This window comes from Diabrotica virgifera, chromosome 9, assembly GCF_917563875.1.
Source record: "Diabrotica virgifera virgifera chromosome 9, PGI_DIABVI_V3a".
Taxonomy (NCBI): domain Eukaryota; kingdom Metazoa; phylum Arthropoda; class Insecta; order Coleoptera; family Chrysomelidae; genus Diabrotica; species Diabrotica virgifera.
Genome location: NC_065451.1, coordinates 151,257,742 through 151,285,448, shown reverse-complemented (window position 1 = coordinate 151,285,448; position 27,707 = coordinate 151,257,742). Strand labels below are relative to the sequence as shown.

The 27,707-nt window shown below is 32.8% G+C and overlaps 1 protein-coding gene and 1 long non-coding RNA gene across 4 annotated transcripts in view; one reads left to right on the top strand and one right to left on the bottom strand.

Moving 5' to 3' along the window:
• Window positions 1-27,707, top strand: part of LOC126892333 (serine/threonine-protein phosphatase 6 regulatory subunit 3-B) — a 169,245-nt gene that overhangs the window by 131,043 nt on the left and 10,495 nt on the right. For 2 of the 3 annotated variants that reach the window (XM_050661842.1, XM_050661843.1), the window contains exons 12-14: window positions 1,455-1,555; window positions 12,167-12,429; window positions 12,565-12,982. In XM_050661842.1, coding sequence (XP_050517799.1) covers window positions 1,455-1,555; window positions 12,167-12,429; window positions 12,565-12,982 — 782 coding nt within the window. The remainder of the gene's footprint in view (window positions 1-1,454; window positions 1,556-12,166; window positions 12,430-12,564; window positions 12,983-27,707) is intronic. The other variant, XM_050661844.1, reaches the window with a different exon arrangement.
• On the bottom strand, window positions 7,839-9,613 carry LOC126892338 (uncharacterized). Its single transcript, XR_007700790.1, has 2 exons — window positions 9,274-9,613; window positions 7,839-8,768 (listed from the first exon to the last, which is right to left on the bottom strand). It is a non-coding gene; the product is annotated as an uncharacterized LOC126892338 (long non-coding RNA).

The following is a 27,707-nucleotide window of genomic DNA, read 5'->3' as shown; positions in this document are numbered from 1 at the left end:
TAGTCGATAATTATATTTTTCTACTAATAAATAATTATTACACTTTTATAAAAACAACTTTTTATAATATTATACCACGTTTTTATTATTTCTAGAACACAATATAAAATTATAAACTATTTTGTTGTTTCAATTCTTATGTCATGAAAGAATTTTGTAATCGATTTTAAACTCATATAAATCAAAGAAAATGTTTAAAATGGTAAAAAATTAATGAAGCATGTTTTTAAAGGATAATTGTGATATACCTTAATATACTTAATATTATATTAAAATATTAATTTTTATTATACATATTAACTATAAACTATGAAATATTATTATGCTATAATAATAAATAAAGTAAACTAAAAATAAATATTGAACACCAGGGTTTGAACCAGGGTGAAACATGGTACGTTAACCCTTAGCATTGAACAGAACTTACGAACAGAACGAAATAAAATATAATAGGTATAGTTTATAGTAATGTAAATATGTTCGGCATTGGCCGCTATTGAACTTATCCATGTTATTATTTAGTTATTGTATATATAAACCAACCGGAGAAGCTACGAGACATTCAGATCAATCGATTAGTCACGATGAAGAAATAATACCTTAGTTGTTGTTTACAAATACACCGTTGTTTAATTGTTTTAAACCAACACTGTGAAGTTCAAATATAATTAGTCACGATTAGTCACGATGAAGAAATAATACCTTAGTTGTTGTTTACAAATACACCGTTGTTTAATTGTTTTAAACCAACACTCTGAAGTTCAAATATAATTATAGTGAAAATGGTATTTTATTATACATTCAAATAAATCTGGGACTTAGGGCGCTATAGCTCAGCCACCTGACGTATTACCACCTCAAGGGACCTCTCGATCTGCAGTCGAATGCTCTACCACTGAGCTATATCGGCTGTTGACTAACGTACTTTACAACGGGATCTAAATGGCATTGCATTATTTGCATTTAAAATGGCTTAAAATTCAAAATAAAACTCAATTCATCCATGTAAAAGCTGTTGAATATTGCATTGTCATTGAGCTCTGAGCTACTGTGAAAATTTCATATGTCTAGCGAGTCGAAAAGTATGTTTAAAATCGATCAAAAGCTTTCCCGGACACAGTGACAAAGAGACAAAGAACAAGTGAAGTATATAAAAACGTTTTAAAATAGAAGGTCGTAGAAAAAGTGTAGTATTCTACTCGCATGTAATGGCTATTACTCACTCTGACGAATTACGACAGTCGCCTTCGGCTCTTGTCAAACTTCATCATCGTGAATAATAGCCATCATTACATGCTCATTGAATAATATACTATTGACAACGATTCCCAGAGTGGGAATCGAAACGTTAAGTCTTTCAGATAAAAATATGAAATTGTCATTACAACCAAACTGGGGCTAATCCCATATAAACATAATATTTTTTATCAGTACTGTTTTTCTGACACTTTTAGATGTACTTCCAATATCAGATGCAGAACCTGACTCCACAGATCATAGAAGGTTACAGTGGTTTTAATGATGATGCGTTCAATGATGGCGATTCCATTCTTCAGTAAGTTTTTCGTATTTTATTTTAAGCACGGTATGCGGCAATATACACGGTATGGCCGAAACGTACTGAGTTGTGTCCGAATGTCGTTATAACGTATGAGAATGTCCTGTTAATGTTAGGTGCTTCAGGATAGTTCTCAGTTTTGCAGACAAAGTTTTTATCGTGGAGTACTATTTTTCACCAGTTCTTTGAGCTTTTTTTATTTTTTTATATACGGCAGGCTGCTAACCTAACCTTACAACCCTCCTCTTTTATCCGGGCTTGGGACCGGCAACATCACTCACCAAGCTACTCGATCCACCTAGTGAGTAATGCAGGTGGAGTTAAGGATTTCGGACAGGAAGATCATACACGGATGCAGTTTTTGTAATAAGACAAATAAAAGAAAAGTCCCTGGAATACAACAAACTAGCATATATTATGTGCCTGATAGATTTGAAAAGCGCTTGATAGAGTTAGAATTCGGGACGCGATACATTTATTTTATGAAAAGGGAATATCACCAGATTTAATAAAAACCATCGAGAATATACAGTATGTCCCTGTAAGTTGTATCCATATGGAAAACTTTTTTATTATTAATTTTACGAAAAAAAGGTATTCTTCATAAAAAGCTCTGCTTAGTCCAAAGCCTAAGATTTAACCATCAAATATCAAATTTTTTTAATATTATACGAGGTATGTCAAAAAGTTTGAATTTCACTCAAGAGTAAAGTAGCTTTATTTTTCACAATATTAAATATTGCTATTATAAAAAGTTGTTTGGAATTAAAAACTATATTCTAATATGCAATTACACCCTTCTAATTGAAAAAAAAAACTTTGAGAAATTATGGATAACTAACATTATTTTCAGTTATTTGAATTCATATAACTCTTTTATTATTAATTTTACGAAAAAAGTGATTCTTAAAAAGTTCTGCATGGTCAAAACCTAAAATACAACCATCTTATGTCAAATTTTATCAATTTTATACGAGGTATGTCAAAAAATATGAATTTCGCTCAAGAGTCAAATACGTTTATATTTTACAATATCGAAAATGGTTATTATGAAAAGTTATTTAGAATTAAAAACTATTTTTCAGTATGTAATTACATCCTGCTAATTGAAATATTCTGGACTATAAAGGTACTTTACTTTTGATCTAAATTTATCTTTTTTTACATATCTCGTATAAAATTGATAAATTTGATTTAAGATGGTTGTATTTTAGGTTTTAGACCATCCAGAACTTTTTATTAAGAATCACTTTTTTTCGTAAAATCAATAATAAAAAAGTTATCAGAATTGAAATAACTGAAAATATTGTTAGTTATCCATAATTTCTCAAAAAAAATTTTTCAATTAGAAGGATGTAATTTCATATTAGAATATAGTTTTTCATTCCAAATAACTTTTCATAATAGCAATTTTCAATATTTTGAAAAATAAAGCTACTTTACTTTTGAGTGAAATTCAAACATTTTGACATACCTCGTATAATATTCAAAAAATTTGATATTTGATGAAAAATTTGCTTTTTATGAAGAATAACTTTTTTTCGTAAAATTAATAATAAAAAAGTTTTCCATATAGATACAACTTACAGGGACATACTGTATATAAAGATAACATAGCTATGGTAAGATGTAAGAGAAAACTATCGCAACCTATCAAGTATGAAACTGGCATTAGACAAGGAGATTCGCGGAGCCCATTAATATTTAATTTGATAATGGATGAAATCATAAAGAAAGTTAAAAAAGAAGAGGATATAGAATGGGAGAAAAGGAAATAAAGATAATCTGCTACGCCGACGACGCCAAAATAACAGCCGCAAATGAAGATGACCTACAAAGATTAATTAAATAATTCGAAGATACGGCTTTCATATACAACATGGTGATCTCAACAGAGAAAACAAAATCGATAGTAATATCAGCGGAACAGAGACGATTTAAATTGGTCGTAAATAAGTCAAGCTACGGAAGCGATGGTGCCTTGTTACCCCCATCCCCTATGTTACAGGCAGATAAAAAGCGATTTTTTGCAAAAAAAAACATTTTCTTGTATATTTTGGGTCATTCTAAGCAAAAAATGTTCTTACAAGTTTTTTCTTAAAATGCATAGTTTTCGAGATAAACGCGGTTAAACTTTAAAAAAATCGAAAAATTGTAATTTTTGAGCCCGAATAACTTTTGATTAAAAAATAAAATAGCAATTCTGCTTGCAGCATTTGAAAGTTTAAGTCAAATTATAACGGTTTTGATTATTTACATTGCTACAAATTAATTTTATCGCCAACCGTCACTAATGTCATTCAATATTGTACTCATTTGCCCTCATTTGTGGCAGTAAAGTAACACTTTATTGTACTGAAAGAAGAATTTTACTCCACCTGCCGCGATTAATCAAATTAACCGAGATTGAATGTAAGTGGTCGATGGCAGTAAATGAATGGCGAGTATCTGAGTGGACTTACAATTTATTTACTTTAATTATTAAAAATATTTTACGCAATTTGCGATATTATCAATTTTTATGTCAAAAAGTGAAATTCTGTAGTATTTTGTAATAATTATATTCATATAAAATAAATTAACTTTACCAATTTAGTAATTATTCAATATTGATAACGATCAATTAAAAATCGAAAGCGGCCATCTTGCAAGTTATCTGTCATCACTATCATGAAATTATTATGACGTCTAAAATTTAAAAAGTTCTTAAATTGTAAATTGCAAGTAAGTGTTAAAACCAAAATCAAATTATGTTGGCAAATATTATTTTATATCAATAAAACAAATCTTAACCGATTGTCAAATATACCAGCAAACGAGAAGTAAACTCAACCTTCCCAGGGACATATCGTAGCTTCTTAGAGACAATACAAATATCAACAATATCATACAGTTTTTAACGGAAATATGAATAAACGACATTTAAAATGCTTAAACCGATGTTTCCTTGACGGACTACTTTTACAGGGCTTTGACCCACATATTTTTGTTAAATAATATCTTGGTGGTTAGCATGTACATTGCACGTAAGCACTGATGATGACTGGTAAACCAGTCGAAAACTAGTTATGTGATTGTGATGTAGGCCTTTTGAGCGATTTTAAATATACCTTTTATAATGGAGTTTACTGTTTTTTGTATTACATGGTGAAACAAAAATAAGAAAAACTTCTGTTGGAGTGAAAGTAAAAAGAAAGATATACTCCAACAGAAGTAAGGAAAAAGAAAAACTAGATAACTAAATAGGACAAATATGAAAATAGATGGGATGTAAAGAAGAGAGTGAAGTGGCTTCTACGTTGAGAAGCCTCAGTAGGAAAAATACTACTTTCCAGTAGTATTAGTAGAGGAAAGTGGAAGGATGTAGCAGTGAAGAGACAAAGGCAAACTAAATAGAATTGGCTAGCAAGAGATGCAAGAGAACAACTTGACACTCGAGCATGGGTACGGCTCGTTTGCATGCCTGTCGAAGAACTCTAAGTAGATAGTAATGATGTTAAGAGGAAACAGTAGCGATCAACAGGTAGCAAAAATGCGTTCCAACATTGCGGCTGTAATTTTGAATATTTTTTCGAGATATTTGGCACACGTATTCGTAATATAATAAAGAAAGGCGGTACAGAGCCCAATTTGAAAAATATATTAATATGTGGAAATTACTCTGTAATTAAATACAATATTAAAAAAACGAGCCTGTACCGCCATTAAGAAAAACAAAAAATACACTTTCTTAAAATAAATTTTTTTATCCGATGCCTAGATTTTGTGTCATTTTGGAACTACTAAAATTTTTTATTTCGTTAGTAGTTCCAAAATGACACAAAATCTAGGCATCGGATAAAAAAGTTTACTTGAAGAAAGTGTATTTTTTGTTCTTCTCAATGGCGGTACAGGCTCGTTTTTTTTAATATTGTATTTAATTACAGAGTAATTTCCACATATTAATATATTTTTCAAATTGGGCTCTGTACCGCCATTCTTTATTATATTACGAATACGTGTGCCAAATATCTCGAAAAAATATTAAAAATTACAGCCGCAATCTTGGAACGCGTTTTCGCTACCTGTTGATCGGTACTGTTTCCTCTTAAGATAAATACCGAAACGATGACCTAAATTAACCGAGCAAATGTAATGAAATAAAGTAACGACGAATTAACCGAACAAATGAAATAAAGCGAATAAATAATAAAATATTTGGGAAACAAGCAAATAATACAACCTAAATTTACATAATGACATGAAATCGACTAAATTACCAATAAAATATAAAAAACCTACTACCTTTTTGGCAAATATGCCGAGCTCAACATACGATACCGCAGGTTTATACATGAGTTTGGGAACGTATTTAACTTTTATGTATATAAAAAAACAAATAAATGCAAGATAAATCTTGAAAAAATGAATTATTAACATAATACATCAACCAAATGTTTGCCATATAAACCACAATAGTTACTCATATCACCACACTGATTGTTCCCAAACAAACCCGAACGATTCCTAAAGGGGTTGCTGCTGCATTCCCGGAAATGAGCACCAGGATGGGGCAAAAACCATGCCTCCGGTAGACCCAGGTGCGAAGACGAAAAGGAGCCGGAATGCCCCAAAAAAAAACTTGTTTCCCCAAGTGACTGCTGTCAGTGACTTATGGTTGGAAATTGTCCTACCTCTCGGATGGTATTGGGAGGTCTAAGTTTTCACGGGAGTGGCTAAAAACACAAAATTTCCGTTTACTTCAGTTTCTTAAGTGTACGAAAAAAAGAATCCAAGGAAAGATAGAAGAAAAACCAAGAAAGTGTTTTTTGGATAGATAGTAATGTAAAAAAAACTCATTAGTTAAGCACAAGAAATTACTGAATACTTAACCTTGACAACTTTATGTGAGAATTTCTAATTACAGCCACGTGGATTTGGGATTTAAATACAGAATAAATATGATTTCTTTAAAATAACTATCGGATATTGCTTAATAATAGAATAATTCAAAGATAAAAGATACAGATACATAGCTAAAAATTAGGGTTAGGATTTTCTCTGAAATATTGTGGAATAATTAAAGATAACTACTAATTTCAGTGAATAAATTTACACATAAGATTTAATTGGAAAAATTATATATTTCACCATGAAAGAGTGACAACAGATTGTTATAAAATAAAATTAATATGAAAATTGTAGGTACCATGAGACTCGATGATGTTATACAGAAAACCCCATTGGAAGAATTATTTCTCCCAAATAATCCTGAATAGGTTGGAATGGAATTCACATTTTTAACTGCCACGAGGTATCGTTAACCTCGAAACTGGACTTAAATCTTTCTCATGCCACTCCCAACCATTTCCAACTAAAAGTGAACGCTGCGGCTGCGGTTCTTTTTCGTGTGTCACAAGGATGACCTCAGAACATGAAGTCCTATTCACCGCTACCAACTACACCGCTATGGTGTCATACAAGTCAACCAGTGATACCACACATAATTAAGTGTGGCATCGTTGCACGAAATTTTAAATATTATAAAAGATAATAATCAGAAATAGTTAATTACGCGAGAATTAGAGAAATTAATTAAGAGATCGAGAGAAAATAATTATAAAAAAATAATTAAAGCGCTAAAAATGATATTATAACGGGTAGACCGTTACAATGGTATACAGCCAACGACAGGAAAACTTTTTCATTGTGGGTTTTTTAAAAAATATATGTTGGCGATAAAATTTTGTATGCACCTGTAACAAAATGAACTTCTGTTGGAGTGATATACTCCAACAGAAGTAAGGAAAAGAAAAACTAACTAAACTGCTATTATGAAAAATGAAGAATTGACTGGGCTTCTACGTTGAGAAGCTGCAGTAGGAAAAAAATTTACTACTTTAGTGCAGTAGTACTGAAGAAAGGGGAATTAGAAGGGATAGAAGTAGAAGTGGGAAGAGACAGAGGCAAACTGAATAGAGTTGGCTAGCAAGAGATGCAAGAAAACCACTTGACACTCAAGGATGGATACGGCTCGTTTGCATGCCTGTCGAAGAACAGTAGCTCTATATAGATAGTAATGATGACTAGAAGATGAAATAATAAAATAAGAATAATGTACTGAAAATGAATGGAGATGAATAATGACTAAAAACGAACAAAATAAATAAAACTAACTAATCATGGGCGCCATGAAAATGATCTTCGATCATTTTCCCAGGTATCTTACACTGCTGTCAAATATTAAATATATTAAACCTGTAATAATGAACATAAAGGAGTAATAAAAAAATAAATGATATACAAAATAAATAAACATTTATTAAAATGAACTACCAGATTTTTAACAATCTCTGAGTTAAACAAGTTCATATTATGTGACTCTAACATGACAAAAGTTTGCAAAAGTTATGTTCAACCTAAGATAACAACAATGTTACCTGTTACAAAATTACAGGTATAAATACCTTTCACTAACATATAGGGTACAAAATTACATAAGTCTTCTACCAAATGGTTATAGTACGCCTGCTACGTACAACTAAAGGAAACTGACAAAGATGAAAATACTACAAATAAATAGGCCCAAGCCTCACTAAGGGAAAATACAATAATGAATAAATAAAGTTAAATATACAATTGACTAAAGTAGAAATGAAGTTGAGATAAATACCGACGATGACCTAAATTAACCGAACAAATGGAATAAAGCGAATAACAGTAAATTATTTGGGAAACAAGCTAGTAATATTAAAATATAAATTTACCCGAATTACATAAACCAATATCAAAGCAATAATAAAGTATTAAAAACCTAATTTTCTATAGGCTTATTCCTGTGCACAAGAAGTTACCGTAGATACAAAGTTTGGGAACCAAATAATCTAATATACAAATATGTCAAAAAAAACCAGAGGTAACCTAAATCTGGAAAAAAAACATAGTGTATTTAACAGATAGTCTGAAATATAAAAAAACCAATAGTTACTAAAACACCTCACTGAATGTTCCCAAACGAGGTTGCGGTTGCATCCTAGAAAATGATGCACCAGGATGGTGCGACTCCATGACTCCTGTAGGCCCAGGTGCCAAGACGAAAATTGAGCTGGAACGCTCCCATAGCTTGTTCCCAAAAAGACATATTCCCATGATGACTTGACTGTGGCTGTAGTGGTTTCTCTAGGTGGTCAAATAAGGTCTATGACTTCATGGTAGGGTTTCTCCCAAATGGCTAAAAAACATTCCCAGTTTTATTTCTCATTTTAAACATGAGCAAAAAGTAAAGGGAAGAAGAAATAATTGAGGAACTTTTTAGAAGCAATAGTATAGAAAAACCGACCATTAAAACTGGAACAAAAACCAATCTCAGGTAACCTTGAACTGTTTTGAGTGTGAATACATGGACAAATGACATTGAAATGATTTATTTGAGGAAATATCTGTAAAAATATATTGAATTTATAAAAATATTGGAGGTTCAATAAATTTAAAACCTACAGAGAAATGATAATTATTTCTAATATTAATTGAGAATTGCATATGTTTGGTTATGTCTAACCAAAAAATATATTAATATATAATTTTCCTTGAATGAATATTCAATAATCGAAATAATCTACATAAAATCCAAATAATGAGTTGACTAAGAAATTTAACAATGAACCTAATATCTCAAAGGTTCCATCACAAAAACCAAGACTATACATAAAAAATTACTATGAAAAAGTAGATCTCACCGAATGATTCCTATTTATACTCCAACAGGAGTTGTCACCCACATGTCTCCTCACTCCAGACAATCCCTGGTGGTAACTTTTTACTTTACGTTAAATTTCTTATGTGATAAAATAAGTTGGAGGAAATCATCCGCCATTCTATATGGTATATCTATTCGACACCACAGCTCACAGTCAAGTAAAGAACGAGAGGCGTTTCTCCGCCAAGGTAAACGTCAAATTCTCTCAGAACCCGAATAATGCTCGATAGGTGGAGTACGTTCCATCACCGAGGTATGACGTCACCTCAGTGGTCCTATACGAGAATTTAAATGAGAGACCGAGGGAAAATAATAATAATAATTATTAAAGAGCTACTTTCGTAACGTGACCGTTACACACCACGTCAGTAAAGACTCCTTATCGAACTCGTCTGTTACTCGCCTCGCTCGCTCTTCTCGTAATATCAGACTCGTTCGATAAAGAGTCACTTTACTGACTTGGTACATAAATAACTATTTTTAATGGTAAACAAAGCTATAAGCAAACAGTGTTTGAGCGTTTTGTCGCATGGTTGCACCGCGCCAATGATTAAAACCGAACGGAACCGACCAGGTAGGACTTCCTTGGCGCGGTGCAGACATGCGACAAAACGCTCAAAACACTGTTTGCTTGTAGCTTTGTTTACCATTAAAAAAAATTAATTTTTAGCAATGCAAATAATCAAAACCGATATAATTTGACTTGAACTTTCAAATGCTGCAAGCAGAATTGCTATTTTATTTTTTAATCAAAATTTATTCGGGCTCAAATTGCAATATTTCGATTTTTTAAAGTTTAACCGCGTTTGTCTCGAAAACTATACATTTTACGACAAAACTTGTTAGACCGGGCAGTATCCTCGCCCCCGCTAGCGAAATTATTCCGATTTGATTTTTTTGCACAAACTTACTCAAAAAGAGGTCCTATAACATATCTACAGGGTGCCGGGCGGTGCCGTGGTCGAAAAATTGTTTAAACAATTTTTTTTAAACAAATTCACAAAAATAATTTCATTTCGAACAAAATTTTTTTAGATAAATTGGCTTATTCTGAGCAAAAAAGGTCTCTTGTCATTTTTTTCTAAAATTGATTGCTGTCGAGTTATATGCGATTAAAAATTTGAAAAATGCGAAAATAGCCATTTTCAAGGCTTAATAACTCGATTAAACATTATTATTATGAAATTCAAAAAAGTCACCAAATCAAGTTTCAAATCCCTTCTTCAAGGTCCCGAAGTGATTTTTGTCATTATTTTATTAGAAAGCTGTTATTTTTAATTATTAACAATTAGCGCTATAGTCCAGGATGCATCGTCGCCCCCGTTAGTGAAATTATTCCGATTCCATTTTTTTGCAGAAACTTACTCAAAACGACGTTTTTATATAATATCCACAGGGTGCCGGGCGGTGCCGTGGTCGAAAAATTGTTTAAAAAATTTTTTTTAAACAAATTCACAAAATTTTTTTTTTATTGCTAACGATTTTTTTTAGATAATTTGGGTTATTCTGAGCAAAAAAGATATCTTGTGATTTTTCTCTAAAATTGATTGTTGTCGAGTTATATGACTATTTTCGCATTTTTCAAATTATAAATCGCGTATAATTCGACAACAATCAATTTTAGAAAAAAATCACAAGAGACATTTTTTGCTCAGAATGTCTCCAAAAATTATCCTTAAAAAATTTTTCGAAGTGAAAAAATTATTTTTGTGAATTTGTTTAAAAAAAATTGTTTAAACAATTTTTCGACCACGTCACCGCCCGGCACCCTGTGGATATGTTATAAGGGCCTCGTTTTGAGTAAGTTTCTGCAAAAAAATGGAATCGGAATAATTTCATTAACGGGGGCGACGATAAATCCTGGACTATAGCGCTAATTGTTAATAATTAAAAATAACAGCTTTCTAATAAAATAATGACAAAAATCTCTTCAGGACCTTCAAGAAGGGATTTGAAACTTGATTTGGTCACTTTTTGAATTTTGTAATAATAATGCTTAATCGAGTTATTAAGCCTTGAAAATGGGCATTTTCGCATTTTTCAAATTTTTAATCGCATATAACTCGACAAAATCAATTTTAGAAAAAAATGACAAGAGACCTTTTTTGTTCAGAATAAGCCAATTTATCTAAAAAAATTTTGTTCGAAATGAAAAAATTATTTTTGTGAATTTGTTTAAAAAAAATTGTTTAAACAAGTTTTCGACCACGGCACCGGCCGGCACCCTGTGGATATGTTATAAGGACCTCTTTTTGAGTAAGTTTGTGCAAAAAAATCGAATCGGAATAATTTCGCTAGCGGAGGCGACGATACTGCTATGTAAGAACATTTTTTGCGGAAAATCGCATTTTATCTGCCCGTAACATAGGGGTGGGAGGGGGTAACAAGGCATCATCGCACCTCCGGCAAGATTCAGTTTTTCATTGTTCAAGGTCTCAGGTAAAAGATTCCAAACATAGTTGCCGGTCCTCAGGTTTTGCATACTCCAATACTTCCAGGGCCTGCACTAATACCCATCGCACTCACCAGACTTAACGCTACCTGATGCATACATATGGGGAATACTGAAAGAGGCTGTTTTTCGTATCGATCAATTCTGTCATTCCGGAATTGCCGGGCTAAAATTTCAAAATTTTTTTCATGCCATTCAACAACCTTCGTTCACGGTCATGATTGGTAACCTTCGTAAGCGCTACGAAAAATGCTTGTATTTGAATGGAGGGCATCAGGAACTTCTGTTTTATCAGCATCGTCGTCGTGAATAATGTTTGTAAGGCTATCATGTATACCAAATATATAAATAATCATGTACTGTTTATTTTGCTGCATACTGTAGTTGCAGACAACAGATAACATATGAATGTGTATTTTAGATCCACTGACCAAAGGAGAGCCATTTATCACAGAGGAGAACTCAACTTCGATCTCCCTGAAGAGGATTTCCAGCATATCGAAGTCTTCAAACAAGTATGCGCTCAGAGTATTAATACGTTGGATGATGCAGATGACCAAATCTTCGATGATAGGGAGCACACTTTCCAAACAGTGATAGAAAAAAATGACAAGAATAACCTCATTTATAGTAGTGATAGTGATGAAGAACTGCCTGCTGGCGACGACAATATGGATGTTGATCGTAAGTATATATTCTTTTTTTAAGATATTTATAAACTCAAGAGCCTAGGTTACTAATGGAATAATCTCATTTATAGCTATTAACAGACCCTGAATCTGAATGTTGTCCTCTTCTTTTAACTGGTTGTTATTTTAGCTTGGACATCTCCCAAGCCGTCTGACCAAGGCGCGCCATCTTTTCCAAGTGGCGATCCTTGGAATGCCAACTGCAGCACTCCGCCCAGCGACGATAACACAGTCGGCGGATGGGCCGACTTCAGCTCCGCTCAGTTCGAGGCCAACTTCTCTGGCCAAAACGAAAATTCAGCGAGAGGCAGCAAAGACAAAGAAGGAAGCAGATCAAGAGTAGTTCCTATTGTGATGGAAAAAGACCTAAAAGTGGAGAATGTCGATGCGGATGAGGAGAAGGAATCGGCGAAGAACTGCGCTGAAGGTGTTGCCCAGTTGGATATGTGCAATACGAAGAGTGCCGCTGGAGATCAGGGTGATATTCCGGTAGAGGATATTGAAAGTGGCAAAACCGTTGAAAGTAATGCAACTGTTGAACCGTCCAAGTAAGTATCAGGGTTTCTTCATGACAATATGTTATGTATCTATACAGGGTTCGTATTTGTTTTCGCGTATTTAATATTCATTTGCTTTAATCGTAACTATAAAACACGTGTGGCGTTGTATTTTCAATCGTGTGACCGACTTGGGTTCGAATGAACATTACTTTTCACCTTTTAATACAACGTTTAATGCGTTTACCTATCAATATTCATTCCATTTCCCATAAAAGCGAACGCTAGAAAATGTGAAGAAAAAAGATTTGTGAACGTCAGTGAACAATGCGGTCTGTTGTCATAATTGGTTGTCTGATTACGGCAAGATGTGACAGAGGACCTTAATTCTGGTTTGGATTCGAGATGCCTCTGGGTGTCTCGACCTTTGTGTCGTTTCCCGGATTGGGGCAACTGCAATCTCTGTGTGAGATATTAATTAATGTTCCGCATCTACTGCAGAAAAGTATCAGCTTTGAACGGCATGTATTACGGTTGTGGCCCCTTTTTCCACATTTCCAGCAGCATTAATAGTTTGTTTCTTGACGTTTCCTGGTACGTTCTATTAAAACGGGAGCTGCTTCTTTGTGAAGTGTCACCTACCTCCATTTTACTTATGTTACTTTGAATGGTTTCGTATTCTTCAGTCTGACGCATGAGGTCTTTGACGGACATGACGTATTTTTCCTTGATATATATTTTGTACTTTGGGTGCATGTTCTTGTAAATTCTTTTTAATTCTTGTGTTTTGTCCATTTTGCCGTACCTTCTGATTAGCGTTTGAAGCTCTAATAGAAAAATCTTTAAACCGTTCGTTTGTTTTCTGTGTTCTCGTTCTGATTTGATCTCCCAAATCGTCTAGCCAGTTCGCTGATTTAAAAGCGATGTTGAAATCCTCCGTGAAATTGTTCCAGTTTGCCCAGAAATCGACGTTGTTTCGGAACCATAGTATCGCTTTTCCCCTAAATATTTCTATTAGCGCTTTCAATAATAATGTATCGCCTCGAATCCGGTAACAGGTTTTTAGTTCGTATAGTCTCTATAAAAAGTCTGTGGGGTCTTTGGAACCGTCGAAATGTAAGCCCCATTTTCTAACTATGTCCATTATTTCATTTTCCATGTTCATGTTCATTTTCCGTTTGTGTATCGTATGCTTCCGGATCCTCAGTTCCGATATTGGTAACTGTGTCGGTGGGGTGGCGATTAGGCGATGCTGGTTTATTACGCAATCAAATTTAAAGCGGACTGTATGGAAATAATAACAAAAAATTCTTACCTTATTTTAACTGATAGGTCGAGAAGTCTTCAGTTATTAGTAAGGTGAAGGAAGGAGGGAGAAAGGGTTAATTTATTTTTTACTATAACTGAAACCGGCGTTTTTTTGGCGACACTTGATAACTATGCGAAACGACTTAATAATTTGAGTTGTTCTTACTTACTGACGACCACGACTAGTTAGTACTAACGAAAGGTAATTAAAGAGAAAACAAAAAATTTAGTACAATATCTGGGCAAGAAAATAGGCCAGGTACTTCGAATGAAATAAATTTAATGAGGCCAAAACAGTCGGTCTTTTTTGAGCGTAAGGGCCGGCAGCCGGCACATACGGTAAAACGAAACTGCAACGAAATTTTTTTGAAATTATTAGTTTGAAACTTGTTTGAATCGTTTACCACACATGCCGCACAAACCCCAAACCTTACAATCATTTCAGTTTTCTGTGAACAAATGTCTGTAAAATGTCTTGTTCAAGTGATGAAGCAGTGATGGTTATGTATTTATATCTTCGACAAAGAAAATAGAAGCATAAGAAGAACTATGTGGATATATCCCTACATTGTACATTGAGAATAATATCATTTGTATGTATGTGGCTGCCAAAGAAATGCAAAAAACTGATAGGAAATTCATGGATTGTTATCGTATGAGCAAAACTACATATTATCTTGAACTTGTTGAAATAATGACGTTTCCGCTGTAAAACACAATACTAATATGAGGGAATGTGTGAGTTCTCAAGAACGGCTAATAATAACAATTATTATTTTAATAATACATACTTGTATTTTAAAATATTTATTTATATCAATGATTAAAATAAGAATGATGAAGTGATAAAATCAAATAATCTTTATCAATATTATTTCTTATACATTAATATTAATATTAATTAAACATTAAATGAGCTAAGTCATTTTTAGGCATGCAACGCATTCATACAAAGTTTCCAAAATTCATGTCTTGGTTCATAAAAGGGTAATCTATAGAATTTTATAGGATTCCTGTTGATATTCCATTTTGTTGTACCCACAAAGACGCGAAATCCAATGAAACGCAAACACAAGTTTCCTGCACATGGAAATCAACACCGTCGGTTTGAAATGGTCAAAATAGTTGCATCATGTTTGGTCTCTCATAGGGATCTATGGCAGAAACTCAAAAATAACTCAGGTTTGCAGTTTCATTACATTTGCGTTTCACCGTATATGCTGGCCCTAAGTGTAAGACCATTATTGATCGAAGATCATCTAATTTACCTGTCGTATCTAAGTTAAATTCTGCCATAACATTACTTAAATCCTCTTTCTTTAATTTATATACCCAGCCTACCGTCTCATCCGCTATTTCTAAGCCTACCGTACCTTCTGATTCCGCCATATTTATAATATATTTGTTCAATCCGTTTAAATGTCTTAAACCTTTTTAAAATAAATGCTCGCGCGCCAATGTAACGTTGCCGTTCTATTTGATGCTCCGGGTAACAAAATACAGTCGTAGACAAAGGTTCGCTTTTTAAGACATTTTTATTTAGAATCACGATATACAAAAGATCAGATACAGTGGGAAAAATGAAAGAATACTCATGAACGATCACATCAATCACTTATTTTGTATTTGCTGTCTTTTTCTATAACAAAAGTTTGTTATTTATAGAAAATGACAGCAAATAAAAAATAAGTGATTGATGTGATCGTTCATGGGTATTCTTTCATTTTTCCGACTGTAATTAGCCTTACTTAATTACTCGTTAATTTCGTTAATAAAATATATTTATGCACATGAATGAATAATATTGACGATCGCGTGGATTGGGAATTAATTTTATTAATATGAAATGGGCGTATAAGGAGAGGACATCTCGCTCAACTCGCCAGGGGAAAAGACATGTTGGGAAATACGATCACCGCTCGTATAAGGATAGGTAAAAGGAAAAACCGTCGAAATTCGTTCAGCGCACCAAAAACGACGGGGGTTGTAGGATTGCGGAAAATGATCGGGATATACTACTTAAACTTACCTCTTATACCTCGTTGTTGTTTCAACGCTCCAGGAATGATAATCCAGCTAGGCTTTTCGTTCCGTCTTTTATATCGTCAGAGACGGTATAAAAACTTAACACGTATAAAAAAAACACGTATTACTTAATTCATTGGCATACTCTAGACCGGGGGTCACCAATTATATTTCCTGAGGGTCCGTTTCGAAAACCTACGAAACTTCCGGGGTCCGGAGGTAACACTACCTGTCTAGTTATTCCAATTCGGTAAACAAATCAGAAGGGTGCAGTGCGAAATTTTTAGGCAGAAATTGTTTTTAACAGTTTTTTAATAAATCCAAAACATCGCCTTTTTTGCTCCCGAAAATATGTTTTTAGCATTTTTGGGTCATCTTAAACAAAAAGATTTTCTGTCATTTTTCTCAAAACTTGATAGATTTCAAGTTTTAAGCGATTTATAAACTGAAAAATGCAAAAATAAGCATTTTCGAAGCTTGAAAATTCATATGTACTGTTATTTCTATTTGATATGAAAATTAAAATTTGATAATTATAAACAAAATTCAATTTAATATAAAATATTTTCAATTTTCTCAACCACGGGCATATAAATTTAGAACAACCTGTATACAACAAATTGTTATATTTAATTTTAAGAAGTGATTAGAAAAAGCTTACGGAACTCGGGACAATGCGCTTAGAAAAAACAAAGTGAATGGCGCGTACCATTATCGTTGTTCGCGGAAGGTTCGATCATTAGCCTATGCTAAATAAAACTCAAGTGAAATCGATAATAGGTCATTATCGTTGTTCGCGGAAGGTTCGATCATTAGCCGATGCTAAATAAGACTTAGTGGAAATAGAGAATAGGTCATTAAATTTTGTAAATAGTAGAAAGTAATTTTAGAATGGGAATTAACTATTTTCTTTGAAATCCATTAAGCATATTTAGAAAGATTAAAAATTGGTTTTGAGGAAGACTGCGAATGAGAGTTGGTGGTGGAAGGTTGATTTGTGGATCTGGAAGGGATATTTACAAAGTAGGGGAATGAATGACAAATAGAGATCAGAATGTTTTGAGCTGTCGAGAAGTGAAGTCCAGTAGTAGACGGTAGTGTACGGAGAGTGAGAAAGCCGGTGTAGTTCCGTGAGTGTGGAGATCTATCGTGGAACGAGAGGTAGGCCAGGTTGAGAGTAAAGAACCTCCTTGAGCCAAGAGTGTCCCGGTAGCTGATTGCAGTTTCGAAAAAGGTAGAACACAGCATCACGACAGAAGCAGGGACGAGAGCTATACGAGCTAATCTTCAAAGGAGAACATTACTGAAAGCCAGGACGAGGTTTTGATCGCAGCCAAGGATAGCAGGAAACAGGTCTTGTGTGAAGACATTCTCAGTTCACCAGAAAAAGGTCAGTCTCATTTGTTTGGACATGAATGTATGGGTTTTTCGTATTAAATACCACATTTAAAATTGAAGAACATAATCAATAATATCAGAAAAGCTTCATCAAACTTAAATAGAATTGTTGCTAATAAATCATAATAGTTAAATGTTAATAAAAACTTTCAATTGGAAACCAAAAGGAAATAAGATTCCCATGTGTAAATGTTATGTTTAAGAATAATAAGATATAGCAAATATTAAGCAGTGATTGCCATTTAAATAAAATAAACAATATTTTGATTATAATTGTAACCCATATGTGTGTATTATTTTACTCTTTTCTTTCCTATCCCGATTAGGAACAATTGAGAAATACTTAGAAGCCACGTAAGTAAATAATTAATTTTATAATTCGCCCTGAGATTGAAAACATATTGATATGTGATCTGGTAAATTAATTAGATTAGTATTAATGCATTGATTAAATTAAATGACATATAAGAATATTATCTTATATCAATAATCAAGATCACATCAACTGTCGTCCAACGTGGAAAGCATTGTAAAGTATTTCTAGTGGCAAATTTGAAGGATAGAAAGAGTAAAGCCGGTATTTGAAAATTTATATGCCTGTGGTAAAAAGTGAGATACTTACATTTGATAACATAAAATTTTAGATCTCTTTAGGTACAAATTTTACATAACTGATTTAATATTTTATTTTTACGATATTTACATTTGATATATTTATTGACAATTTATAATATTTGGGTGAGAAAAAGTCGTCTTGGTAACATACTAGTAAAATTTCATATTTGGCGGGGATAGTACTTCTTGAAAACAAATGTCTGTGACAAGAAGCCAAAGCAAAGACAACAAAAAACAAAAAGAACATTCAGACCAAGAAGATATTTTAGACACGACAATCATGGCATCAGAACAGCAAGAATTATCAGGAATAGATAAACTATTACAACTGATGCAACTCCAGTCACAAAAAATGGATGAAGCAAAAAGGACAATGGATAAAAATCAGGAAGAAACATCAAAGAAAATGGATGAAACACAACAAAAAATGGATGAAACACAACAAAAAATAGATGAAACACAACAAAAATTCGATCAAAAAATGGATGAAACACAACAAAAAATGGATGAAGCAAAAAGGACAATGGATAAAAATCAGGAGGAAACAAAACTAGCAATGGATGAAGCATCAAAGAAAATGGATAAAGTGGATCAAAAAATGGATGAAACACAACAAAAAATGGATAAAACACAACAAAAAATGGATGAAACACAACAAAAAATGGATGAAACACAACAAAAATTGGATCAAAAAATGGATGAAACACAACAAAAAATGAAACAAGCAATAGAAGAGAACAACAAGAAAATGGAGGAACGCATAGAAAAGTATGAAGTGAAAATTAAAGATCACATGCAAGAACAAGAAATGAAAATTCAAAATAAAATGAAGGAGTTAACGAATTGCCAGAAAAAGGAAATAGAAAATTTGGAAAACAAGTTTGAAAACGCTATTAAAGCAGACAGAGAAGAAGTGGAAAGAAAGATTGCGGAAATCAATATTCAGCAAAATGTCGGAGAAAGAAGAGAAATGGTTATACATAGCACAGATGACGTGAAGATAAGGTTTGGCGGGGATGTAAGAAGATTACACCCAGTGCCGTTCATAAATAGCCTGAAAAAGAAAATACAGCACATTGGAAATTTCGAAACAGCAAAAGAAACTATCAGAAACCATCTCAAATATGAAGCAAGCCTATGGTTCGATAGTAAAGAAGAAGAATTCGGCAATTGGCAACAATTTGAACAAAAATTTTTGAATTATTTCTGTGGAAAAGTCCAACAATTGGAAATTAACAAGGAATTGCAATATGGGAAAAAGGGAAAGACAACATAATAGCCGACACTCTAACACAGGATGAGGACACTGAAAATAAGGAAACAATTACTCTACAGGTGGGACTAATTAGAGTAATACAAGAAGAAAGGGTATAAGACGTAGATTAAAGTAAGGAAATATACAGGGAGTTGGTTTTGCCTCGAGAAAATTTATTTAAAAATGCAGATAAATTTTATCGAATACAAGGCGGGGATTTGTTATATTTCTATTTGATATGAAAATTAAAATTTGATAATTATAAACAAAATTCAATTTAATATAAAATATTTTCAATTTTCTTAACCACGGGCATATAAATTTAGAACAACCTGTATACAACAAATTGTTATATTTAATTTTAAGAAGTGATTAGAAAAAGCTTACGGAACTCGGGACAATGCGCTTAGAAAAAACAAAGTGAATGGCGCGTACCATTATCGTTGTTCGCGGAAGGTTCGATCATTAGCCTATGCTAAATAAAACTCAAGTGAAATCGATAATAGGTCATTATCGTTGTTCGCGGAAGGTTCGATCATTAGCCGATGCTAAATAAGACTTAGTGGAAATAGAGAATAGGTCATTAAATTTTGTAAATAGTAGAAAGTAATTTTAGAATGGGAATTAACTATTTTCTTTGAAATCCATTAAGCATATTTAGAAAGATTAAAAATTGGTTTTGAGGAAGACTGCGAATGAGAGTTGGTGGTGGAAGGTTGATTTGTGAATCTGGAAGGGATATTTAGAAAGTAGGGGAATGAATGACAAATAGAGATCAGAATGTTTTGAGCTGTCGAGAAGTGAAGTCCAGTAGTAGACGGTAGTGTACGGAGAGTGAGAAAGCCGGTGTAGTTCCGTGAGTGTGGAGATCTATCGTGGAACGAGAGGTAGGCCAGGTTGAGAGTAAAGAACCTCCTTGAGCCAAGAGTGTCCCGGTAGCTGATTGCAGTTTCGAAAAAGGTAGAACACAGCATCACGACAGAAGCAGGGACGAGAGCTATACGAGCTAATCTTCAAAGGAGAACATTACTGAAAGCCAGGACGAGGTTTTGGTCGCAGCCAAGGATAGCAGGAAACAGGTCTTGTGTGAAGACATTCTCAGTTCACCAGAAAAAGGTCAGTCTCATTTGTTTGGACATGAATGTATGGGTTTTTCGTATTAAATACCACATTTAAAATTGAAGAACATAATCAATAATATCAGAAAAGCTTCATCAAACTTAAATAGAATTGTTGCTAATAAATCATAATAGTTAAATGTTAATAAAAACTTTCAATTGGAAACCAAAAGGAAATAAGATTCCCATGTGTAAATGTTATGTTTAAGAATAATAAGATATAGCAAATATTAAGCAGTGATTGCCATTTAAATAAAATAAACAATATTTTGATTATAATTGTAACCCATATGTGTGTATTATTTTACTCTTTTCTTTCCTATCCCGATTAGGAACCATTGAGAAATACTTAGAAGCCACGTAAGTAAATAATTAATTTTATAATTCGCCCTGAGATTGAAAACATATTGATATGTGATCTGGTAAATTAATTAGATTAGTATTAATGCATTGATTAAATTAAATGACATATAAGAATATTATCTCATATCAATAATCAAGATCACATCAGTACATTATTATTTTTGCGGTTGTTAAGTGCCTAAATTGAAGTTTAAACATTAAATTTCAAGATTCTGATGAGTTATCGGGGTTTATTTCAATTTCGACCATTTGTTTTTATTGGCGTATTTAATTAGCACATTGGCAATAATTAATCGAATAAATAAATAAATCATTAAGAAAAAAATATGTTAATAATAAATTATAAAATTTTAATAAATTTGGAGTATTTGTTGGGCATTTTTTGCTTAAGTACGTAGGTATAATATGTATAATAAGTGCGACAGAGACGCACCATAAATTGCGATGTGCGTCGACTTAAAAGTCGAGTGGACTCACATAATTAACAATTAAAAAACAACGGTCTATATTGAAGTAAGTCCCGATTACCCGTTAGAATCTTGAAATTGAATTTATAAACTTCAAGAATTTACATATGAGTTTTCAAACCTCGAAAATGCGTAGGTATTTTCACATTTTTCAGATTTTAAATCGCTTATAACTCGAAAACCATCAACTTTTGAAAAAAATTACAAGATACCTTTTTTTTAAATACAATTTTCGGGGCTAAAAGGTAATTTTGAATTTGTATAAAAAGATTGTTTTGCCCGGCATCCCGGGCCTCTTCTGATTTGTTTAAGGGGACATTTTTGAACAGGAATCCACAAAAAAACCGAATCAGAAGATTTGTCATTCTTTACAAAATGAAATTATCATTGAGAAAAATTACATTTTTTATTATGTACCGGGTGTCCCAATAAGAATGGCTCTCGGCCATTTCTCAGGAACCGTTTATAGTAAAGCTTTGAAATAAAAAATTTTATAACAAAAGTTGTCTCAGGAAAAGCCTGGAAATTATTTTCATAATTGTGGGACCACCGCTAGAGGGCGTAATTGAATATCAAAAATGAAGGGGCACTGGAAATCGGATCGTCGTATTCTTCATAAAATTCTACGCATATTTGATTTGACAAGTTTAGGTCTACTTTGGAAATAAGAGGTGGGGGTGAGTGGGAACCTTGTTATGAAAAACTGGCTGTGAGTCCGGTTCTGCTTAATCAAATTTTACAAACTTGGTCTTGTTGAAGACAGATCTTTTTCGCCAATGTAAAAGTTATGATTTCGAACCAACTTACTGAGTAATATGCCAGCTAGAAGGCGTTATTTAATTTTTTTCAGAAATCTGGCGTTCCTTGGAAAATATTAAATACAAACATGCATTTTTAATACCATATTACAAAATTAGACAAAATTAGCAACAGAATAGCGAAAACCGCATGTTAATACCTTTTTTCTATCTCGAGATATCTTACAAAACGTGTAAATTTAAAAACATAACTGTTACTGTCACCGGTAAACGAAATAATTCATTAAAAGTAGTGTGCTATGGAAACAACAAAGAAATATTTTCCAGCTGTCAACGTATATTAGGTCTTTTCAACGCTTCTCATTTGTTTCGAGCCTCGTTCATATCTCGTATATTAATATTATACACGGATTATACGGCATATGACAGAGGCTCGAAACAAATGAGAAGCGTTGAAAAGCCCTATTACAAAGAAATAAAAACAACTATTTAGTGATGACATAAACGTTTAAATTTTTGCCCATCATTTTCGTTGCAAACATTTACTCTTTCAAGAGTAGATTGAACAGCAGTCTCAATTTCTGCTCTCGATATGCTTTGAATGGCGTTTAGTATTCTCTGGATAATGTATTCTAGAGTAGTATATGATGGGCAACAATTTGAATATTTAGGTCGTCACTAAGTAGTTCTTTTTGTTCTGTGTTATATTTAATTTTAATAGTATTGTTTCTCTTTATATTGTTGTTTTAATTAATTATATTTTTATACGTTGACATCTGGAAAATGTTATTTTGTTTTTTTCCACAGCACACTACTTTTCCTTAACTTAGTTTACCGTTGATAGTAACAGTTATGTATAAAATTTACACGTTTCTCGAGATATCTTGAGATAGACAAAAGATATCGTCATGCGGTTTTCGCTATTCTATTGCTAATTTAATCTAATTTTATAAAGTATGATTAAAAATGCATACTTGTATTTAATATTTTCCAAAGAAAACTAGATTTCTGAAAAAAATTAAATAACGCCTCCCAGCTGGCTTATTACTTATTAGGATGGTTCAAAATTATCACGCTTACATTGAAGAAAAAGATCTGTCTTCAACAAGACCCAGTTTTCAAAATTTGATTTAGCAGAACCGGACTTACAGCCATTTTTTCATAACAAGGTTCCCACTCACCCCACCTCTTATTTGCAAAGGTAGAGTTAAACTTGTTAAATCAAATATGCGCAGAATTTGATGAAGAATACAATAATCGGATTTCCAGTGCCCCTTCATTAGGAAAATTTTGTAAAATTTAAATTTTTTTATTTTTGATATTCAATTACGCCCTCTAGCGGTGGACCCACAATTATGAAAATAATTTCCAGGCTTTTCCTGAGGCAACTTTTGTTATAAAATTATTTATTTCAAAGCTTTACTATAAACCGTTCCTGAGATATGGCCGAGAGCCATTCTTATTGGGACACCCGGTACAAGCTGTCTGAAGTTTGGAGTGAGTTAGGTGCAACAACTGATTCTCATTGGGGAGCTGAGATATTCATCTGTTAGCTGAGATCTGTACCGATTTTTAATAAAGTTCATTCTTGATAAAGCGGCTTCGCACACATAAGTTAAGTCAAACATAATATACAATTTCATGGGCAAACATTTTCAAAATTGCCAAACGCTATATTCTGAATTTAATGACGGTCCGCACAAAAGTAGCTCACGGTCCGGATGCGGACCGCGGTCCGCTAATTGGTGACCCCTGCTCTAGACGATAAAATTATGTTATCGTCACAAGTGAGCCTTGGTAGCAAGATAATTGATAGAACTTTATCTCCTATCTTATGGATATATGTATAACGCTTCCATTCCATTCTACTAGACATTTTCTGTTGTTGCGATATTCTCAGAATAATGCCATACCATTTTTTATGTGGAACTTGTCCTCGTATTTTATCAATTCTCCATTTATTTTATACCTTTTTTTTTGGCTCTTTGTGAAATTTAAGAGATTCTATCGCGTTCTTTACTTCTCAAAGTGTTGGTGTTGGTATTTCCACATCTGCAGAATGAAATATAATATCTGGTTCCTCCATTTAACTTCCTCAATATTTAGTATATATCATATATCATGTTCTTTATGTGATTATCGCGGTATCGTCGGCGTAACGAATGATATTTATCGGGTATCCGTTGACCTTTATACCACAGTCAGTGCCTTTAAGTACAGGAGACAAAATACACCCCTGTCGCATCCCTCTTATAATTATTATTTCAAATTCCTCTGTGTTCGTTGATTTGTTCAGTATCACTCGCGCTTTTTGATTTTAACCTTTAACTACCCGCGCATCAAGTTATAGCATAACTACACGCGTGGCGTACTTTATACGCCACAAGAAAATACACTTAGAAACAGCGGATCTGTTTATTTTTTTTTTTTTTGAAAAAAATACACTTAGTTGTTTGTTATAAACCATATTCGGCATCAGTGAATACTTGGAGTTCCTTCTCACTAAGCCAATTGGGATTTATAACTGGAATCATGGAATAACTGGATTCCATGATAAATAAAATTACTAATACAATTTTTTTTGAAATGTGATTTTTTACAGGAGAAAAAGTATTGTTTATAAAGATAAATATATTTTGTGCCATAATGTCTAAAAAACAATTGAAATATGTACTTATATTACGACTTATATTAATATAATCATGGCGTATATTGTCCACCACCGGAAACTACAAATAATAAACTGTAAATTACGATCTTCCCAGAACGTCGATTATAACGAAACTAAAACCAAATTCTAAAGCAAAGTCCAGTGATAGGTTAGAGAGATAAACAAGGTCAAAAATTAAATTTTTAAATATATTTGCAATAGAATTCTTATATGTGGCGTACAAAATACGCCAGCGCGTGTAGTTAAAGGTTAATAGAGATTCTGAATAACTCTTATCTTTCTCATCAGTGTTTTACGGTGCCAAACGCTTTTTCATAATCGAGCAATGTGATGATTATATCCTTTCGTTGGCCCATGCAGTTTTGTACGAGAGTATTCAAGCAGAATGCTGCTTCGCGTGTCCCGAGTCCGTTCTTGAAACCAAATTGCTCTCCGCTTAGCTCTTCTAGCTTTCTGAACATTCGTGTATGGAGTATGCGAAGAAATACTTTAACTCTAACTTAGGGTAGTCAGTGAGGGTTTTTGGCTCCGAATTCCATCCTACTACATCGATATACTTGATATTTTCACAGTAAGTAGGGAATAGCTCAAGAAACAAAGTCTACCCTATGCCGATGTGCGCTGTTATCTTGGGGGTGGTTTCCACCCCTTCTCGGGGGTGAAAAATGTTTGAGTTAAAATAACTACGAAAGAGGCTAGAGAACCTAATTATAAGCAAAAACTATTCTATAATTATTTTTTGAAAACTCAATACTTTTTGAGTACTTCGTGGTTGAAAATTGGCCATTTTCATTGAAAAATGACACCTTTTTGGACGGATTTTTGCGAAAACCTTAAACACTGTGCATCTAACAAAAAAACTATATATTGTCCTTTTCATGATCATTTTTCAGTGCGTAACAAATGATAGGAAAAAGGGTAAGTCCGTGATAATACACATTTATGACATTTATTCTGACATGACATTTTAGTTAAATCTGACAGTTGTCACATTTTATTTTCAATTTGGAATAAAAACAAATCAAATGTGTTTCTTGCATTTATAAAATGGTATTTTCTTTGATTTGTATAGTCTTAGAAATTATATAGATTATATTTGTAATATTATTATCTAATTAAAAAAAAATTATTTTTTTTATTATGGCGCCATCTATCGACAACTAGAATAACTAGAATAAATGTTATAAAAATGTCACCGACGAAATGTAATCACCGACGTGCCTTTTTTTCTGTCACATACAATATAATGCGTTAGAAAGAAATCGAAAAACTGTGACGCACTGAAAGATGATCATGAGAAATACTGTAGAATATTTCTGTAGGTTACAAAAACACAAAGATATTCGTTCCTTCATAAATCTTCTAGTTAAAATACAAAGAGGGATATGGTAGGTAAGAAGTGTTTCTTTTTTGCTGCATGCTCAAATCGGTGTATTCAACTTGAAATAACAGAGAAATTGTCGATTTTAGGTGTATAATGATACTAATAACTTTTGTAGTGCTTGAAAAGAACTTTAAAATAAGCAATACTAAATGTCGATTGCATTCCAACTAAGCGAGATATTCTGCAAAAAAGTTGATGACTAATGTATTTTAAGAAGGAATGAGAAGTATATTTAACTCCTCATCCATCAGAATTTAAATATGTACATCGTTATTCTTCTACAGTACTTTTTATTATAGTGTTATTTCTATGTTCAATGAGTTGGACTGGATTAAAATGAATGGTTTTTGAAAAAAATAGGATCAAATTATAGAGCGCATTTTTAAATTTTCTTAAAAATCTTCCTTTTTCCTCCATGTAACTCGAAAAAGATAAGAGATACGAAAAAAAGATACCACACAAAAATGTAGGACTTTTCCAGATAAAAATTTTCTTTTTGTTTTTCATTACTTTATCTCTTATCATTTTCAAGTTACATGGAGAAAAAGGGAGATTTTTAAGAAAATTTAATATATAATTCTCTCTATCATTTGATCTTTTTTTTTTTTTTCAAAAACCATTCATTTTAAACCCGTCCAACTTTTGAACATATAAATAACACTATAATAAAAGGTATTGTGGAAGGAAATCGGTGCATTTACATTTTGGTGGATGGGGGTTAAACTTACTTCTCATTTTTTCTTAAAATACATTAGTTATCAATTTTGTTTGCAGCATGTCTCGCTTAGTTTTAATGTAATGGACGTTTAATATAGCTCATAGCTCATTTTAAAGGCCTTTTCAAGCGCTACAAAAGGTATTAGTAGCATTATACACCTAAAATCGACCGTTTCTCTGTTATTTCAAGTTGAATACACCAATTTGAGAATGTACCAAAAAACAAACTATTTTCACCTACCATATCTCGTTTTGTATTATAACTAGAAGATTTATGTAGGCAAGTGTCTCTTTGTTTTTTTATAACCTACAAAAATGTTTAATATGGTTTTTTTTTTATTTAGATGCATAGTTTTTAAGGTATTCGCAAAAAACCGTTCGAAAAGGTATTATGTTTCAATGAAAATGGCCAATTTTCAACCACGAATATCTCAAAAAGTATTGAGTTTTCAAAAAAAAATTATAGAAGTTTTTGCTTAGAATTAGCCTCTCTAGCGAATTCAGTGGTAATTTTAACCAAAAAATTTCCCACCCCTAAGAAGGGGTGGGAACCACCCCCATGATAAAAGCACACATCGGCATAGGGTAGACTTTGAATTAGGGGATAAGTAGAAGCTAGGCCCAAAATTTCATTAAAATCCATGCAGTAGGATAGAATTCGGAGGTAATATCCTATTCTTGCTCCCATTGACTGGCC